The sequence below is a fragment of the Xenopus laevis genome, chromosome 8S (assembly GCF_017654675.1).
Source record: "Xenopus laevis strain J_2021 chromosome 8S, Xenopus_laevis_v10.1, whole genome shotgun sequence".
Classification (NCBI taxonomy): Eukaryota; Metazoa; Chordata; class Amphibia; order Anura; family Pipidae; genus Xenopus; species Xenopus laevis.
Window position 1 is genome coordinate 32913833 of NC_054386.1, and position 19469 is coordinate 32933301.

A 19469-nucleotide genomic window follows, 5' to 3' on the forward strand; every position below is an offset into this window, starting at 1 on the left:
TAGAACCAATATTGTATTGTTTAATGTTTTTTTATGTTATAAATGCATAAATAAAAACCTTTAAAAAAAAAAAAATCAACAAATAAATGAATGAAACGATGGAGATCTCCTCTCCTGTCAACATACGGGGCTCCTCCACGCTGATAAGAAGCAAGTGAAACAGCCGTGCCAACGTCTTCCTATAGTGATGTGTCCATGGTGTCTTCATTATAATTACCACAATGTTCAAGGACTTTCCTGGAATTCCCAAAAAAAAGAAAAGGCCAAGTAGCAAAAATAAAAATTGTGTAGATGAGGGTGTGGCTTTAATATACATTTTATATAGTGGAAAATGGCTTTGAATGATTAATCTGCTCCTATATGCCATATAATATATACAGGGTTTAACCATGAATATGCCTTTCATTAATACCTTGCCATGTCCTTGGTTTCCTCATGGGCAGAATGCATATTGATCAAGTCCGTGAGGAGAGGGAGCCCTCCTTCTTTGATCAGCAGGGGGCAGTATTTTTCCGCTGAAATGATAACGGTATTGGTAATAGTCACATGACATCAAATGAAATGCTCTTCTTTACCTTATGGGGGGGGGCACTGCTTTTTTTTTTTAACAGCATTATACCTTGCTATGCCTATATGCCCACTACATAGATACTCACGGTACACAGACACCAGGTTATACAAGGCCCAGGTTGCCCAGTGCTGACTGACAGGGGAAACGCTCTGAGGGAGGAGGCGGAGAATTGGTTCAAAAGACCTGCCAATGAAAATAAAAGGCATTCGGGTCAGAGAGTCGATTTAAAGAAAAAGCAATATGAGCAAGTCGAGAAATTTCAGGCGAAGAGGAAAGACTTGTGATGTCGCTCCTGTCAAAAAGTGACGTCAGCAGAGGAGAGTCATCTGACGTTTCCCTGGTTAGTTCTAAGCAGAGCAACATCACAAGACGTTCCTTTTCTCAAGAGATTCATTTTCAACCAACTGTAGCCAGTTGAGCCAGTTGTTTGCTCGTGCATGTTTTAGGTTTACATTTCCTTTAAAGGAATTGTTCAGTGTAAAAATGAAAACTGGGTAGATAGATCGGCTGTCCAAAATGTTTCTAATATAGTTAGTTAGCCAAAAAATGTAATGTATAAAGGCTGGAGTAACTGGATGTCTAACATAATAGCCAGATCACTACTTCTGCTTTGCAGCTCTCTTGGCTTCCACTGATTGATCATGGTTCATAACTTACATAACTTATAGTTACATAGTTAAATTGGGTTGAAAAAAGACAAAGTCCTTCAAGTTCAACCCCTCCAAATGAAAACCCAGCATCCACACATACGCTCTTCCATACTTTCACATAAATTCTATATACCCATACCTATACTAACTATAGAGCTTAGTATCACAATAGCCTTTGATATTATGTCTGTCCAAGAAATCATCCAAGCCATTCTTAAAGGCATTAACTGAATCAGCCATAACAACATCACCCGGCAGTGCATTCCACAACCTCACTGTCCTGACTGTGAAGAACCCCCTACGTTGCTTCAAATGAAAGTTCTTTTCTTCTAGTCTAAAGAGGAGGCCTCTGGTACGTGATCCACTTTATGGGTAAAAAGGTCCCCTTCTATTTGTCTATAATGTCCTCTAATGTACTTGTAAAGTGTAATCATGTCCCCTCGCAAGCTCCTTTTTTCCATAGAAAACAACCCCAACCATGACAGTCTACCCTCATAATTTAAGTCTTCCATCCCTCTAACCAATTTAGTTGCACTTAGTCTCTGCACTCTCTCCAGCTCATTTATATCCCTCTTCTATTTTCTATTTTATTATATCCCTCTTAAGGACTGGGGTCCAAAACTGCACTGCATACTCCAGATGAGGCCTCACCAGGGACCTATAAAGAGGCATAATTATGTTTTCATCCCTTGAGTAAATGCCATTTTTTATGCAAGACAAAACTTTATTTGCTTTAGTAGACACAGAATGACACTGCCCAGAACACAACTTGTTATCTACAAAAACACCTAGATCCTTCTCATTTAAGGAAACTCCCAACACGCTGCCATTTAGTGTTTAACTTGCATTTATATTATTTTTTGTTGCTTTTGAATCTGAGCTGAATGCTGAGGATCAATTGCAAACTCACTGAACAGTTATGTCCCATGTGGCCCCTTCTGACTCAGTTATAGAGCTGAAAAGCATGAAGTTCTGTTCTCTTATGTTAGACATTCAGTCACTCCAGCCTTTATACATTACATTTTTGGCTTACTAACTATATTAGAAACATTTTTTTATTTTGCACAGCCTATTTACCCAGTTTTTATTTTTAGAATGAACTGTTCCTTTAATGGATTTAGACCAACATGATTGGTTGCTACATATTGGTACAATGATCTTCTACTAAATGAGGGTCACACCTGTGTATGCCTGGAGAAATGGGTGGGTGACAATGAATAACGTCAATAAATAAAGTCAATGAGCTAATTCAGTAGCACATATGGGACATATGGAGCATTCTCTCTAACCTGTAGTTAATATTTCGTCTTGAGCTGATGTCCCAGCTGCAGATTGCACTCCACATCCGTTCATGCACCTCTTGTCGGGTCGGCTCAGCATTGAACCAGGCTTGAGGCCCATCGAACATGATGTGAGACAGCACCCCGCAGGCGTTGTACGACACCTCTATCCCATCTGCTTTGCTGTCCAGGAGGTTACTAAAGGAACAGAACACCACTGGCCTATCACCCGCTGCCATGCTAATTGCCTTATAGGCCCAAACCTGTCATGTAGTAGATTGGAATACCTGAAAACTGTGATGAACTGCGATGTCATCAGCTGAGGACGGAGTTCACGCACCTCTGCTACATTTCCCAGAAGTCCCAGCATGTTTCGGTGCAGCTCTTGCTTTTCTGGGAATTCCTAAAGTAAAGTTAAAGGGTTTTTTCCCACCCAGCAATAGAAAAAGAGAAGTGATTTTAAAGAGGCAGTTCACTTTTGTCTTCCTTTCACTGACCCCGGCAGCCAGATGGCTATTGGTCTTTTGAGGCTACAATTTAAATGTTATCGTTACAGTGTAATCCTATTTGGTCAGGTCTGTCGTTCAAACCAACGCCTGGCTGCTAGGGTAAATGAAAGGTGTAACTGGAGATCTGCGAAACAAAAAAGCGAAATAATCCACAAAAAAAGGAAAACCAGAAGACCAATTAACAAAATGTTTTCGAATTCTACTGCCTACATCATACTAGAAGTTAATTTAAAGGTGAACTACCCCTTTCACGGGATGGCTCCCTCTTATGTTAACTTTTAGTATGTTATAGAATGGCTAATTCTAAGAAACTTTTCATTTGGTCTTCATGTTTTAGTTTTTATAGTTTTTGAATTGTTTGCCTTCTTCTCCTGACCCCATCTAAAACAAATTATTTTGAAGGCTACACATGTATGGTTATTGCTAATTTTTATTACTGATCTTTCTATTCAGGTCCTCTCCTATCCAAATCAGTGCATGGTTGCTAAGGTAATTTAGATCCTAGCAATCAGATTGCTGAAATTGCAAACCGGCAAACTGCTGTATAAAAAGCTAAATAATTCAAAAAATAATAAAAAATGAAAACCAATTGCAAATTGTCACAGAATATCCCTCTCTACATCATACTTTAAGGCAGCCAGTCAGACACTATTTACATGTATCGTCTCTCATGCACCAAAGCAATGCATGACTTGGGCCAGCTCTTACTTTGAGGCACTCCAAAAACAGCTTCATGCCATTGTAGTTAAGGAACATCTCACAGTTGTCTGGAGTTTCGTCAGTAATATTCCACAAGGCGCTCCAGGAGAACTCCATCACCTGATCGCACTGTCACGACGAAACATGAAGAGGGGGGGGTATTTACTGGGGCACCATTAACCATACTACATCTTAAACCTGTACTTGCTGCTGGAATCCATTGCAATCATCTCCTGTTCTGTTTATGCCTGACATGTTCCATTACTCACCATCTTATCCTGCAGTTTCTTCTGTATTAGTTTAAGCATTGTCTGTGGCAGAGAGGAAACAGGGTTATCCTTGTTGGTTACGCCCCGTATATACTGGGCTCAGATCTACAATAACAAGGGCACTTATTAGTGCATGTACTTACCATGACAAAGCCCATCTTGCCAACAGCCTCCTTATGGTCATTGTCCACCTGGCAGACCAAGGCGTTGCAGAGATGCACAGCAATGCGCTGGATGGACTCATCCTGCCTCGTAGGGATCAGTATGTTGAGCAGCAGTTCATTGACCCTTTGGTATTGGAACTCTAGTTCTTCCGGGATGCTGAAATTGCACAGGGTGAGGCAACAGTTTCTCTGCACCTAAACAGGAACCAGGAGACTTAAATCCTCTTCTCAGACAGTGGCTATAGTTAAGGGAATAGTGGAATAGAAGTATTATCATATGCCTCACCGTCACTTCCTGATATGACTCCATGCCGTTTAGCACGACTTGGATGACCTGCTGTCTTAAGCGGACGCTTTGCTCGCTGCGGTAATCGGAGTTTGTCAGGTAGAAAAGGGCGGCACTCCCTGTCACCTGGATGGTTTTGTCGTACTTGTGACACTTCAGAGCAGCGATGACCAACTACAAACAGGACACTTATCAACTGGCTGAAAGCACAAGCCACAGCATGGTACACTCCTCAATATTCACACTGTGAGTATCACATGCAATAATTACCTGCAGGGCTCTTAGTGGCTGGTGACATCGCTCAATACGGGCAATGTCAAAGAGCAGATTGATAGCACGGGAGGTAATCTCAGGACGATGCTCTGTGTAGGCCTCTATTGCATTCAGGACTTGCTCTTCATTCTTGTCCCCGCTCACCTGTGAAACGGTACATAATGTAAGATGAAGGGCATTATTATACCAAGGGATGATCTATGGCATAGTTTTATGGGATCTCGCTGTACAGGCTATGAGTAAACTTAGGGGGCTGTTCCCTGCTGAATTGTGATTAGTACAGGGGAATATTTATGCTGCCATAGTTTTATGGTGTCTCTCTGTACAGGCTATGAGCAAATTTAGGGGACTGTTCCTGCTGAATTGTGCTTAGTACAGGGGAATACCTATGCTGCAATAGTTTTATGGTATCTCTCTGTACAGGCTATGAGTAAATTTGGGGGGCTGTTCCTGCTGAATTGTGCTTAGTACAGAGGAATACCTATGCTGCCATAGTTTTATGAGATCTCTCTGTACAGGCTATGAGCAAACTTAGGGGACTGTTCCTGCTGAATTGTGATTAGTACGGGTGAATACCTGCCCATTTTTGCTGCTCATTCTCCCAGTTATGTCATACCAGCCCTCTTAATTTAACAGAAAGACAATAGCAGATGGTAGTGGCCAACTCGCCTGTGACAAAACCATCTTTGGTTTATTTTAAGGCTGTACATCAAGAACATGCAAGCTCGGGAAGCTGAGTAATAAACAACTATATAGAAGCTAAGGGCAACAAAGCACACAGCCTCTATAAGGATAGATTTACCTGTTGATCTCTTCATTACAAATGCAAAGTAAAACTTGTCAATGAATGTACAATGAACATTTAAAGAGCAATCAGAATCCATTTACCTTGTAGGCTGGGATGTGTGTCAGATGACACAGAGATGTTTCAAACAAGCCCAAGAACTGCAGGGGCCTTTTCATTGCACGGAAGGGACTGATGCTGCTTTTTGTGGGATTGTTGCTACATTGAGAAATTAGACGGAAAGGCAAACAGATGATCCTAAATATCACAAAGAGAATCCACTGTATTCTGTGCTCTAGTTTATCACAGGGACACAGAAGTAAAAGGGGACATTGAAAGATTGGTTTATATTCACTCTACACATGATTGTTGCCTCTACTGAACTACAGAATTTCTGACCAGTTGCCCTTTGACAGGTTTTCACAATTGTGCTGGGGTAACCTTTCCTCTTTAGACGTTTCTGTTTTGTTTTCGTTTCTTAACTCCAAGCCATTGGCGTTGTACCCTAGTTGTGCTTGTGTTCCGTAAATGTCATTATTACATGAGGCTTATAGATGTTTTGTTTCGACATGGTTTATACTCACTGTGCCTGACACTGAGATGCCTACCGTTACTGCTTCAAATGGTGTGGAGACTTAGGTTCAAGCGCCTGATCGTATGGACGCTTTGCTAATAATGAGATTATAATTTCAGTGCAATGGCCATAATTTTATAGGTATCCAGTGTAGCAAATAAACACTCACCTAAGATCTTTCCCTAACTGGCCTTCAGGCTGGGCCCCCTTAGCTCATAACAAGGTTACAGATATATAGAAACATCTGGGTAACAGTCACCCTGCTACAGTTCCAGGGGTACCCAGGTCACAAATAAGCACTCACCCCAAATCTCCCCCTAACTGGCCTTCAGGCTGGGTCCCCTTAGCTCATAACAAGGTTACCGATATATAGAAACATCTGGGTAACAGTCACCCTGCTATAGTTCCAGGGGTACCAGGAAACAAATAAGCACTCATCCCAAATCTCCGACTAACTGGCCTTCAGGCTGGGCCCCCTTAGCTCATAACAAGTTTACAGATATATAGAAACATTGGGCTAACAGTCACCCTGCTATAGTTCTAAGGACACAAATAAGCACTCACCCCAAATCTCCCCCTAACTGGCCTTCAGGCTGGGCCCCTTAGCTCATAACAATGTTACAGATATATAGAAACATTGGGGTAACAGTCACCCTGCTATAGTTCCAGGCATACCCAGGATGGCACAAATAAGCACTAACCCCAAATCTCACCCTAACTAGCCTTCAGGCTGGGCCCCTTTAACTCATTAACAAGGTTACAGATATAAAGAAACATTGGGGTAACAAGTCACCATGCTATAGTTCCAGGGGTACCCAGGGCACAAATAATCACACCCTCCTTGCTCAGCTTTCATGATAAGCAACCTCAACCACTGCTTAGGGAATTCTCCCACAGTCTCATAGCTACTGTTCGAATACCTGGGAGGTCCGAGCTCCTCATCCATTTTCGAGACAGCACAATTCTCCAGGGTCAGGTGCCCAGAGATATCCAAAGAAACAAGCTCGTCGAGATTTTGTACAAACAGGCACAGAACTTTGCGGGTCAGCTTGAATTTGTAGTAGCTGGAATGCTTGTCACGGGAGATATCCAGATGCCTGTAGGAATAGAGGGAAAGCTGAGAGCACAGATTTGTATAGGAATGTATATTCCATCAGAACAATCCATTATCACAGAAATCTGGGGCCACTGAAGCCTTTAAGACAAGATTCTACTCTGGCTCTATTGGCTAATACACATGGAAGATGTGAAGCAATTGCTCAGTGCAAAATGAATGCTCAGCGGGTCAGGTAGGGTATGGGTTGGGAGCGGGTAGGATAGGGTCACTAGTTGAATGAAAAACTGTGGTGCTTTAACCATCATTACCAAACCTGAAATATGCTGCATATACTGTCTATCTGGGTTCTGCACTTGTCTCACTGTAACTCTTGTAGGCTGAGTAAATAGCCTCATCTGACAAAGACTTAAAGGAATTGTTCAGTGTAAAAATAAAAACTGGGTAAATAGATAGGCTGTGCAATATAAAAAATGTTTCTAATATAGTCAGTTAGCCAAAAATGTAATGTATAAAGGCTGGAGTGATTTCATGTATAACAAGTCAGTCAGAGCACTACTTCCTGCTTTTCAGCTCTCTTGGTTTAACTGACTGGTTGCCCTGGCTACCAGACAGTAACCAATCAGAGACTTGAGGGGGGACCACATGGGTCATTTCTGTTGCTTTTGAATCTGAGCTGAATGCTGAGGATCAATTACAAACTCACTGAACAGAAATGTACCATGTGGCCCCCCTTCAAGTCGCTGACTAACTCAGAGTTATAGAGCTGAAAAGCAGGAAGTTGGATTCTGGCTGTTTTATTAGACATCTGTTCACTCCAGCCTTTATACATTACATTTTTGGCTAACTAACTATATTAGAAACATTTTTTATTTTGCACAGCTTCTCTATTTACCCAGTTTTTATTTTCACACTGAACTATTCCTTTAAGGTGTGGAAACAAAAAATGTTGATCATGTGTCTCACTAAAACCTGTTTCAGCCACTTGCCAGTGACGGAAATGCAAAAAGGTACAGAAAGCCTTGCCATTAAGATGTAAGAATATTAAAACTGGAAACTTAAAGGGATTCTGTTATGATTTTTATGGTGTTATTCTTATTTCTAAATCACACTGTTTACACAACAAATAACTCACTCTACCATATAAAGTTTCATTCCTGAACCAATAAGTGTATTTTTTAGTTGTAATATTGGTGTGTAAGTGCCATCTCAGGTCATTTTGCCTGGTCATATGTTTTCAGAAAGAGCCAGTGCTACACTATGGAACTGCTTTCTGGCAGGCTATGGTTTCTCCTACTCAATGTAACTAAAGGTGTCGCAGTGGGACATGGATTTTTACTATTGGGCGTTCTTCTTCTATACTATTAGATCTACCAGGGAGCTGTTATTTGATTACCTTCCCATTGTTCTGTTGTTAGGCTGCTGGGGGGGTTATATCAGTAAAGAGTGACTGAAGTTTATCAGAACACAAGTCACATGACTGAGGGCTCCTGGGAAACTGACAATATGTCTAGCCCCATCACTGAGGGCTCCTGGGAAACTGACAATATGTCTAGCCCCATGTCAGATTTTAAAATTAAATATTAAAAAATCAGTTTACTCTTTTGAAAAATGGATTTCAGTGCAGAAGTCTGCTGGAGCTGCACTATTAACTGTATGGATGCACCGAATCCAGAATCAACAGGATTCGGCCGAATCCTTGTGCCTGGCCGAACCGAATCCTAATTTGCATAAGCAAATTTGCATAAGCAAATTTTCCACTTTTTCCTTTCCCGTCCCTAATTTGCATATCACATCTGTGGATGGCAACAAAGAGCCTAGTTATTTATTGCTAGTTATTTATGCTGGTACAGAAGACCTGCCAGTACATGGTTACGGAAAGCCTTGGCTCTAAAGAACCGCTTCTGCCCAAAGATGATTTACTTCAGTTTGTGTAGCTGCACTATGACCCGGATGTGTTCCTCAGACAGGTCCATATTGTACAAGACTAGAGACACCAGACTGTCCTTCCACTGTGTAAGGAAGCCAATATCATTCAGCTGGATTCCAGAGAGGTTCAGGGCTTTCAAGCAGATGAGGGGGCACAGCATCTGTTCCACATCCACCACTTTGGTGATGCACCCGAGGTTGAGGAAGCGCAGGTGCTGGAATCCTTGGAATGTAAAGTCCCTGACAAGGACCTGCCTAGTGGGGTTTACCAAGCGGTCAGTCTCATCATAACCCCCCAGGCTCTCCTCCTCATAGAATATGTTGCTACATCCAAAAAGGCTGAGGGACACGAGGGTTTGGCGGAAGTTTGCCAGTGTCTGTAAGCTCTTTGCCGTTAGCCTTTCACAGTTAGTAAGGTAGAGCTCAACCAGGTCCTGCAAGGTAAATGAAAAAGCCTCAGGTTGCTGTTTTTTATCCGGACCTGAGTCAGTACAAGTAATACGGCCACTGGGTTCTCAGCCATGTAAATAAAAATTTCATTTTGCCAGACCCATTAAAGGGAAACTAAAATGATCTTGTCGAGAATACTTTGGCCATAGCATGTAATATGGCACCTCCCTCCCATATGTATAAATACAAATATACAGAGAAGGAATGTTCTGGGCAAACAATAAGCTATACCCTCATACTGTACTGTCTATGGGAAACAATATGGTACCTCCCACCCATATGTATAAATACAAATATACAGAGAAGGAATGCTCTGGGCACACAATAAGCTATATTACATAACAGTAGAATCAGAAAAACATGGTGTCCCAGAATATATTGTAAATGACTCACCAAAAAGTAAATGTGGTCCGGGTGCACTAGCCCCAGACCCACAGCTTTAGGGAGCGGTACGGCACATGATTTGAAGAAGAAACAGGGCTGACCAGCACTCAAACGGATCAACAGGACCAATGTTTCTTCTTCAAACACAATAAGCTATACCTTTATACTGTACTGTCTAAGGGAATCAATATGGCCCCTCCCTCCTCCCATATATAACTAAATACAAATATACAAAAGAGGGAATGCTCTGGTCACACAATAAGCTATACCCTCATACTGTACTATCTCAATATGACACCTCCCTCCCATATATATAAATACAAATATACAGAGAAGGAATGCTTTGGGCACACAATAAGCTATATCCTCATACTGTACGGTCTAAGGGAATCAATATGACACCTCCCTCCTCCCATATGTATAAATACAAATATACAGAGAAGGAATGATCTGGGCACACAATAAGCTCATCCCTCATACTGTACTTTCTAAAAGAAACAATAAAGCAGTCTCCACTGGTCCAAATAAAAATGTAGAAATAAGACATGAGCGTAAATGCATGCAATAAGCTACAGCTTCAAATTCTACTGTCTACTTAAGAGAGAAAAATAGATAGATTAGCCCTGCTAATGAATAAGGAATATATGTCCCTTCCGTACCCATACCATCACCCCCTACTACTCACTTGTTTCCTTAGGGCTTCCAAATCGTGATCTTGAACAATGTCTTCTCGCAGGTGGAGGCGCGTGAGCCGTGTGCTTTGTGGCTCCGAGAAGAGAGTGAAAAAACTGTCGTGAGGCTCAAAGCTGCTGTCAGCATTAACCAACTCAATGTATCTGAAACAAATAATAGAAGCTAGTCAACATATTCCCAACAAAACACACATGTATATAAGATAAATAGGGCACCTTCTCTGGACTTGTGTTAACACAATATCAACGTTTTGGTTCAGGTTCTACAACCTTTTCCCAGGCTCCCAATCAATCACCTGAAGACTTGGTAACAGAGCCAAATCCCCAAAGTTTGATAACGCATGTCATTAACACTCATTTAGTTTCATAAACAGCCCTGATTACCTAAAGCCCTCAGAATATGCTAAGCCCAGCTCATGTCACCCTTCATCTTGTTACGTACTCATTCACAAGCCTGTCACAGATCTCACTGGGCAGAAAGATGTCTGGGTGCAAGCGAAGGATTTCATTGTCTAGGAGGTAGCAGAGGGTACCCTTTAAGTTACGGAGGCAGAAGTCAGTACAAATGCTCAAGAGTGAGTCTGGGCTGTCAGATGCCATCTTGGTCGGTGTTGATCAGCATACAAAAATCTGAATAGATGGCTGCCTTCCTTTTTAGCTATCCTTCCTGAATCATGAGGGCATCAGATTTCTAGGAGAAAAAGGAAAGAAAAAACCTGTTTATATTAACAATAGGCAGTCACAGGTCTTACGGGAGAAGGTAACCAATAACTGGTTGCAACTACCAAGGATACCAGTGCAGTCAGCACTCTTGTGTGTTGGTGGGCAACCCTAAGCACAGAAAAGGTCACTCATGAAATTCTACCTGTTGTGCTGCACTGTGAGTGTAAAGCTGCAAGCACAGCCTGATGCAGCTATTAGGTTACATGTAATGCATACGCTGTTGTTCCTTTTAACATAAAATTACTCTACGCAGGGGTAAAGCCCCCAGCCTTATCCTCTATTTATTCAATTCTGTATGACTAGAGCCTTGAATCTGAACAACTGCAGGTGTCACTGGGACCCAATATTGATTGTTTAGCAACAAATACAGCACAAAGGCTTACAGTGTAGCAGAGCAACGAATATGACAATGGTTGGGGGGGGGTGACGGAATTCCTTTTATTGTAACACCTTAGGGATTCCCTATTTTTAAGTGAAGGAAATGTAGGTACATTTTACTGTTGACAAGAATTCTGGGGCATTGGAACAGTTTCTGTTTCAGTATCAGTAAGTAGATCTGTATAATTATTTTAACCTTGAAACCACTGACATTTTACAAAAAGTACAAGCAATGTAATCAAGGCCAATGACACTGAAAAAAAGCAATATCTTATAAGTGTTCATGTATGGTGACCACACATGAGCAGCTACACTAGAGTAATTATAAATTACTGGGCCATAACAATCTGTTTCCAGGCCCTTGATCTTCAAAGCCTTATGGAGGATGAAGTGAACAGTGTATAACTTGACATTACACTGGGATCCCTAGCAGCCACTGGGTAAACTGGGTGTCTTAAACGTAAACAGCCAGAGCCTAACCTGTGTGATCAATAATGTGTTCATCCTGTTTTCCAGAAACAGAAGACTCATTAGCTACGTGTAGCCACATGCAATTACTGGCGCACTGCAGATCTGTGCCTTCCACACTACAGCAATGCAAGTGTTAAAGGAGAACTAAAGCCAACACAGCGAGTATTTTAAATTTAGCACCATTTGCCTGGCCTCAAGACTCCCTCCCAAATGGCAACACTGCCAGTACTTTGCTTGTGCCCCTGTATGGCTAAAATAACTGCAAACCTACACTGCCAGCATCAGGATTATGGCAATACTGATACTAAATCAGGGTTTGCAGAGCTGGAACAAAGCAATAATACCATGGCCCTGGGCCCCACCAACCTGCCCCCCGCACACTCAAAACCCCACTTTTCTTGTGTCTGCAAACTGACACTCACACCTCTTCCCCCCCTCCCCACACCTCCATTCCCCTGAGGTGTCATTCACTCCTCTGCTGTTGGTACGCAGGAAACTGTGCCCTAGGCAGGTGCCTACCCCTATATCCAGCCAAACAAGTGGCCCTTTAGTTCTAGTTAAAATACAGTTGACATTGTATTCCATTAAAGGAGTTGTTCACCTTTGCGGTAACTGTTGTATGATGTAGAAAGAGATATGCTTGACCATTTGCAATAGGTTTTTAATTTTTATCTTTTGTGGTTTTTGAGTTATTTAGCTTTTTATTCAGCAGCTCTCCAGTTTGCAGTTTCAGCAATGTGGTTGCTATGGTCCTAATTACCCTATTAACCATGCATTGATTTGAATAAGGGACTGGAATATGAGTAAGACAGGCCCTGAATAGAAAGATGAGTAATAGAAAGCAGCAATAACAATACATTTGTAGCCTTACAGAGCATAAGTTGTTTAGATGTGGGTCAGAGACCCCCTATTTGAAATCTGGATGGAGTCAGAAGTTGCTTAGAATTGGCCATTCTAACATACCAAAAGTTAACCGCAATTTAAAATCATGGGTCCTAACACTGAACTGTTGGGACTTCAGATACATAGACGATCCCAAGAAATCCCTGGATGTGTGGGAGCCCTATTATTCTATATAAACGGGGCACCAAAGAACTTTCATATCAACTCAGATAAATATTTATTGAAACATACGCTGGACACTATGCAACATGCTTCAGTGTGTATTTCTTCACATGGATGCAAGGGTGTGCTGGTCCTGCATTGAACTGAATACACACAGCCAGGTATGGAATCTGTTATCTGGAAACTCGTTATCCAGAAAGCTCCAAGTTATGGAAAGGCCGTCTCCCATAGACTTTATTTTTTATCATTTCATTTTATCAGAATAACCCAAATTTTTAAAAATTATTACCTTTTTCTCTGTAATAATAAAACAGTACCTTGTACTTGATCCCAACTAAGATATGATTCATCCTTATTTGAAGCAACACCAGCCTATTGGGTTTATTTCATGTTTACATGGATTTTCTTGTAAACTTAAGGTATGGAGATCCAAATTACAGAAAGATCCATTATCCGGAAAAACCCAGGTGCTGAGCATTCTGGATAACAGGTCCCTTACCTGTACATAAATATATATCTCATTGTAGGTGTTGCTGCAGCACCAGGTAAATGGATTCGCCATGCAGTACAATGCACCTGGATAAAGTACAGTACCAGCCTGTCACCCTATTGGATAAAAATGGCATCACAGCAGAAGGAGATTCAATCTCACCCTGTGCCACTAAGTCTTTCTGTTCCTCTACCGACCCCATATATCGAGACAGTCACCCTCTCTTACAAGGTAGGTACCGCATCCTGCCTGACCTTGACCCCTGGCTCCTTACTACCTTGGGTTATGATTCAGGCCTCCTTCACAGTAGTGCCTCCTACTCACCAGGCATCCTCCAGACTCCGCTGTCAACAAATTCCAATGTCACTGCTGGGCGGACGGCATAGCGACCGGGCAGCTACATTCGCATCAACAAGCCAGCGCAATTAGGTTTCGCCTAAGGAAAAATAAAATAAAACTGAAAAAATGCTGTGGGCTGAGTTCCAGGAAATGAATGCTAAATATATATTTGATTTTGTATTTTTTTTTCAAGTTTTCCATTTTCAAAACACAAATAAAACAAAACTTAACAATAGGAAGAAGGACAGAAAGGAAAAGATAGAAAATGTGAGGAGGTGAGGTAAAGAGGCTCAGGCAAGGGTTATTTCATATCATGTTAACACTCGGGGCCAGATTTATCAAGGGTTGAATTTCGAGTTTACGGGAGTTTCTAAAAGCTCCCATCAACTCCCATAAACTCGAAAAAAAAATTGAAAAAACGAGCTGCAAATTCAAATCAAATTTGATTCGAGGTTTTTCACCCAAAAAAAAATAATTTGGTTTCAATTTTGATCCATTTGGATTCAAACCCCTCTGGGCAACCTCTTGCTAAATACCGTAGGTAAGTTTTTATCATGGGGGGCGAGTAATTTACCAATTTCAACCAGAGCTGCAGGGAAGGGGGGTCCAAAGACTTCCAAGACATTAATTAATATTGCCTTTTTTGCATGGTATAGCAACTGCAAATAGCATGTTGTGGAGTAGGCCTGGAACCCATTAAACCCAGCAAACATAGCTCTGGGGAGCGGATATTTGGGAGAGCGAGTTTTTCCATTTATGTATTGGAGAACATTACTCCAGAGTCCAGAATCTCTGTATCATCAGGCAGGTACAAAACACATGGAACAGAGACCCCACCTCAAGTCTACATTTGGGACATTGATCTGACACATTGCCATAGATTTTTGCTAAACGGTATGGGGTTAAGTATGTTTAGGAACTTTATTTGTACATACCTATCCTTCATTGAAATAGTAATTTCTGGGACCAACTTAAAGGGGAAGTAAAGTCTAAAATAGAATGAGGCTAGAAATGCTGTATTTTGTATACTAAACACAAACATGAACTTACTGCACCATAAAACCATTAATAATCAGAATAGGCAGACTGCACTGGGTCCTGTGTTGTCGTAATCTAATGTGTATTTTATAGTTTTTGTATTGTTTAATACAAACTTTCTCCAACTCTGCAGAACCAGTGGCTGCAGCAAAATAATCCTCCAAATAGAATCCCAGTTTATCTGTTTAAATATGGCTCCATGATCTTTGTCTCTGCAGCTGGAGTTGGAAACATTAAAGGGGATGAAAAGGTGAAAATAAAATCCAATACAAATCTCTACACAGTAACCAACTGCTCTACAGAGAAACAAACAAAGCTGATTGAGTTCTGCACGGCTGTAAGGAGGGGGCTCCCCCTGCTTTTCATAAGTATGATTGTTTCCCTGCAGAGCACTTAGGGACCATCTGACAATTCCTATCCACATCAGAAAATGAAGGGAGAATTTGACTGCATACCGTCAGGTTTCTTATAAAAAATGGTACACATTTTTTAATTAAAGTATTTTGGAGATAGGTTTCTTTTTCATGCCTTTTAAGAGCATCCTTCCACATCTCCTGATCAAGCTCAGGAATTTTGATGCCACTGCGTCTTAGCCTTCTCAAAGGGTGCATGTCGTGCACGGTGATAAAGCATGTCGTATTTGCATATATCTCAGGCTCTCTGGGGGGGGGGGGGGGGGGTGAAGCTCTTGCCTTAAAATGTCATAACTTTTACATTCACCACCATAAATAAAATCTCCCAGAGTTGTTATTCACAACTTGGCCCATTTAGCAATATCTGGTATGGAGTGAAAGTGAGGAAGATGATTATTAGCCCACAAGGGGGTTTAGGGAGACCAGACATCCGAGGAACCCCGAACTAGCTTCTGGGATTTTTGAAAAGCCTGTATAACAGTTGTCATAGCCGGGGCTACTACATATTGAGAGGAGGCTCCACAGTAGGGTCGTTTTGCAAGAGCTGCAAAGGAGCCTACTATCGTAGCCTCCAGTACCACCGATGGGTTATTTACTTTGGGGGTCAGCCACCAGTAATTGGGCATATACTAGTTGAGCAGCCAGGAAGTATGATCTGAGATTGGGCAGAGCTAGACCTCAGAGCTGTGATGCCCAGAGATCTGCAATAAAGGCATTTTTATCTTGAGAAGATTGAGTGATGCTGTTCTATTCTACTGTTGTCAGAGCTAGACATCCGCACGAGGCTGGCACTTGTAATACTCTGAAGTTTAATTGTAGAGGCTCCCCTGCCCACAAAGAAGCCCCTTATTATTTTTTCTATTCCAGCAAACCACTGTATCCTAGGGGCAATGGGGACGTTTTGCAGGACATATAAAAACTTTGGCAGGAAAATCATCTTAAAAATGTTTATCCTGCCTGGAAGTGTGAGTGGTAGATTTTCCAAAATAAATACTTTTTTGTTTAGTGCATGCACAACGGGACTTAGGTTTAATTGTTCATATTTATTGAGATCCATGTGAATTGTTATGCCCAGATGTTTAAATGATGACACTACCTTGAGTTGCGAAATAGTTTCGAGGAAGGGGATCAATGGGGAAAATGACTGACTTGGAATGGTTGATTTTGAGTCTAAGTATTGACCAAACTCAGCAGCCACCTTAAGGAGGTTGACTAGAGCTTGAAGTGGATTAGCTAAGTATAACAACATGTCATCTGCGTATAGCGATGGTATTCAATTACATTCCCTAGTCATAGTCCCTCAATTCCTGGATTTGCCATAATTTGAATGGTCAGGGGCTCAATGGCCAAAGCAAAGAGGATTGGGGAGAGTGGACAACCCTGTCGGGTGCCTCTCTTCATCTGTATGTTTGCCATTTACCAGGATCTTTTTGGGCCAAAGCAATAACGGGTTAATCCTTTCCAAAGGTGCTGCCCCTGGACTGTGTCATAGGACTTGGCTGTATCCAAGGACACCAAAATCCCTAGTCCCTATGTTATCACGTTGAATAGACAAGTTATTAAAAAGTCGCCTTAAAATTATGTCGCTTTATGGGGCATGAAACCCATCTGATCTGGGTGAATCAGCTCTGGAATAACTAACTTAAAGTGGACCTGTCATCCAGACACAAAAATCTGTAAAATAAAAGTCCTTTTCAAATTAAACATGAAATCCAATTTCTATTTTTTATTAAAGCACTCATAGCTGTTGTAAGCTCATTTAAAAATATCAGCTGTCAATCAAATATTGTCTGCCCCTCCTCTATGCCAGTGGCATAGAGGTGGGGCAGACAATTACTTTCACTTTCCATTCAGCACTTCCTAAATGTCACTGCTCTCCACACCTTCCCGCGTTCTCATAACCATTTAATTGTGTAGCCAGGGCAAGGAAATGGACATCAGGTCCCCCATTCTGGTGCACAAACAAGATTCTGAGATGATACAAGACTCGCCTTCATAAAACTGTCCACAAAATGGCTGCTTCCTGCTTGCTATAATTATGAATTCCCAGACTGAAGAAAACAAAATTCAAATAATTTCTATAGTGTAATTAAAGTTCATTTTGCTTGACTAATGTGATAAAATAGGATTTGGAATGTTTTTTTTTGGGCGACGGGTCCCCTTTAAGCCTATTGGCCAGAACTTTGGCAAATATCTTCGTATCTGAGTTAAGTAGGGATATGGGATGATATGATTCGCAGCGGTCAGGGAGTTTGCTCTCATTAGGTATTAGAGTGACATGAGCATCATAGCAAGAGTCAGGTAAAGTGTTAACCTCTTTGGTTTCATTGAATAAAGTTGCCATTTTTGGGGCTAAAAATCTGGCCAGGTCTGGGGGAACCCTCTAGGAAATCTATAGCATCTAAGTACTCATTCACTCCTTCTAGTGGAGTGTCCTGGGAAGTTGATATGTCAACTGGAAATATTCTTTCAAGTGCTCAGTCAAAGACTGATCTGTAATCTGTTTCATCTCACATTTTTTGTATCACAGTTCTGGGCCAATGTCCCCTCTGGATAATAGTGCCAGCAGTTTTCCATTTTTGTCCCCCTTGTCATACCAAGCCGCAGCTCTATAGAGTTCCTTTTATGAATATTTCTCCGTTAGACTTAGGTCAATATCCCTCTGAGCTATTTGCATGGCATACTTGTTCTCATCAGACTGGTCTATTGCTAACGCAATTTATGCTTTTATCAGTGAGTCTCATGCAAGAGTAAGAAAATATTCACCCGCTTGCCTCACATGTGCTATTAAAGAGATACTGTATAGGATCCCCTGACATACGCCTTGCCAGCATCCCATAGCATCCGGTTATCAGCCGTGCCCTGGTTTATTTCCCAATATTGTGTTAGCTGGGGGAGAAATTGTTCACTTACTTTGGGGTTAACTATCCATTTTGAAGGTAGTCTCCATTGATCCCTGGGCCTACAGGGAGCTCGATTTATAGTCATCAATAGCGGGGCATGGCCAGAGCACATTCTAGTCAAAAATTCTATGGTGCTAATCTGGGGTTGTACATAAGCGGTTCCGAGACACAGATCTATCCATGACATTGCTGAAGAGGTTACTATTGTTTACACGAGGGTGTCTCCACCTCCAGATGTCTATGAACCCTGTGGTCTCAACCCAGTTGACATGGGATGAGGGATGTAACTTATCCATTCCTGGGACTCATATAGAAGGCAAATCACCACATTCGGACACTTTTTGTAGGATTTCGTTTAGTATCTGGATGTCAACCGGAGGAGGCAGATAGACATTAACTACTATACAAACTTTTCCGGAAAATTGACCTTTTAGTATTAAATATCTCCTTCTCTATAAGTGCTTCCAAGTAGAAGTTCAAAGTTTTCCTGATTATTATTGCGACTCCCCTGGAGTAAGTGGAGAAAAGACCCAGTTTCACTTCAGAGCTCGTGATTTCTAGTGGCCATCAAGGAGAGGAGAGGGAAATACAAAAGAATGAACGTCAAACTAGTTTCCCCAAAAGGAGGTTTACTCAGCAAGGAACATCCCACCATGGACAATCCTACCCCTAAATCACTATAGCCTCACCCCTGTCAAACCCTACTGCCCTACAGATACTGCCAAACTCCTCCTCCCATCTGAGTTTTACAGGGGATGCTGAAAGTCCTGAATATGTTTGAAATGACATCAATACTTTTCTGGCATTAAATCTTTTGAAAGCCAGAATGCCTTTGGTCAGGCTCCAAGCTAAAAGCCTAGAAAAGTGCTGATGTATAATCCCACAGATACAGTGTCTCTATGGCAATAAAATTCTGTCCACGTCTCTGTGTGAGTTGCTTTTCATCCGTCTTATTGCTGGCATCTCTTCCAGGGTACCCAGCACAGGCACCATTGACATCATCAGTAGGGGACAAAGAGCAGGTCAAAATAGGCCATGGAATTTCAAGTACACATAGGCCCAAACAGCCCCTGCCAGCCCA

The 19469-nt window shown here is 41.7% G+C and overlaps 1 protein-coding gene across 1 annotated transcript in view; it reads right to left on the bottom strand.

Moving 5' to 3' along the window:
• The window catches only part of zer1.S (zyg-11 related, cell cycle regulator S homeolog), a gene marked incomplete at its 5' end in the record, with an annotated part of 21577 nt that continues 2108 nt past the window's right edge, over positions 1-19469 (bottom strand). Inside the window, 16 exon segments of the mRNA NM_001086500.1 lie at positions 1-237; positions 413-515; positions 657-754; positions 2511-2699; positions 2789-2904; positions 3719-3838; positions 3979-4020; positions 4122-4337; positions 4429-4602; positions 4699-4845; positions 5590-5704; positions 6980-7156; positions 9037-9476; positions 10562-10712; positions 11011-11259; positions 14020-14131. Of these exon segments, the coding sequence (NP_001079969.1) occupies positions 180-237; positions 413-515; positions 657-754; positions 2511-2699; positions 2789-2904; positions 3719-3838; positions 3979-4020; positions 4122-4337; positions 4429-4602; positions 4699-4845; positions 5590-5704; positions 6980-7156; positions 9037-9476; positions 10562-10712; positions 11011-11168 (2304 nt within the window). The 3' untranslated portion in view covers positions 1-179.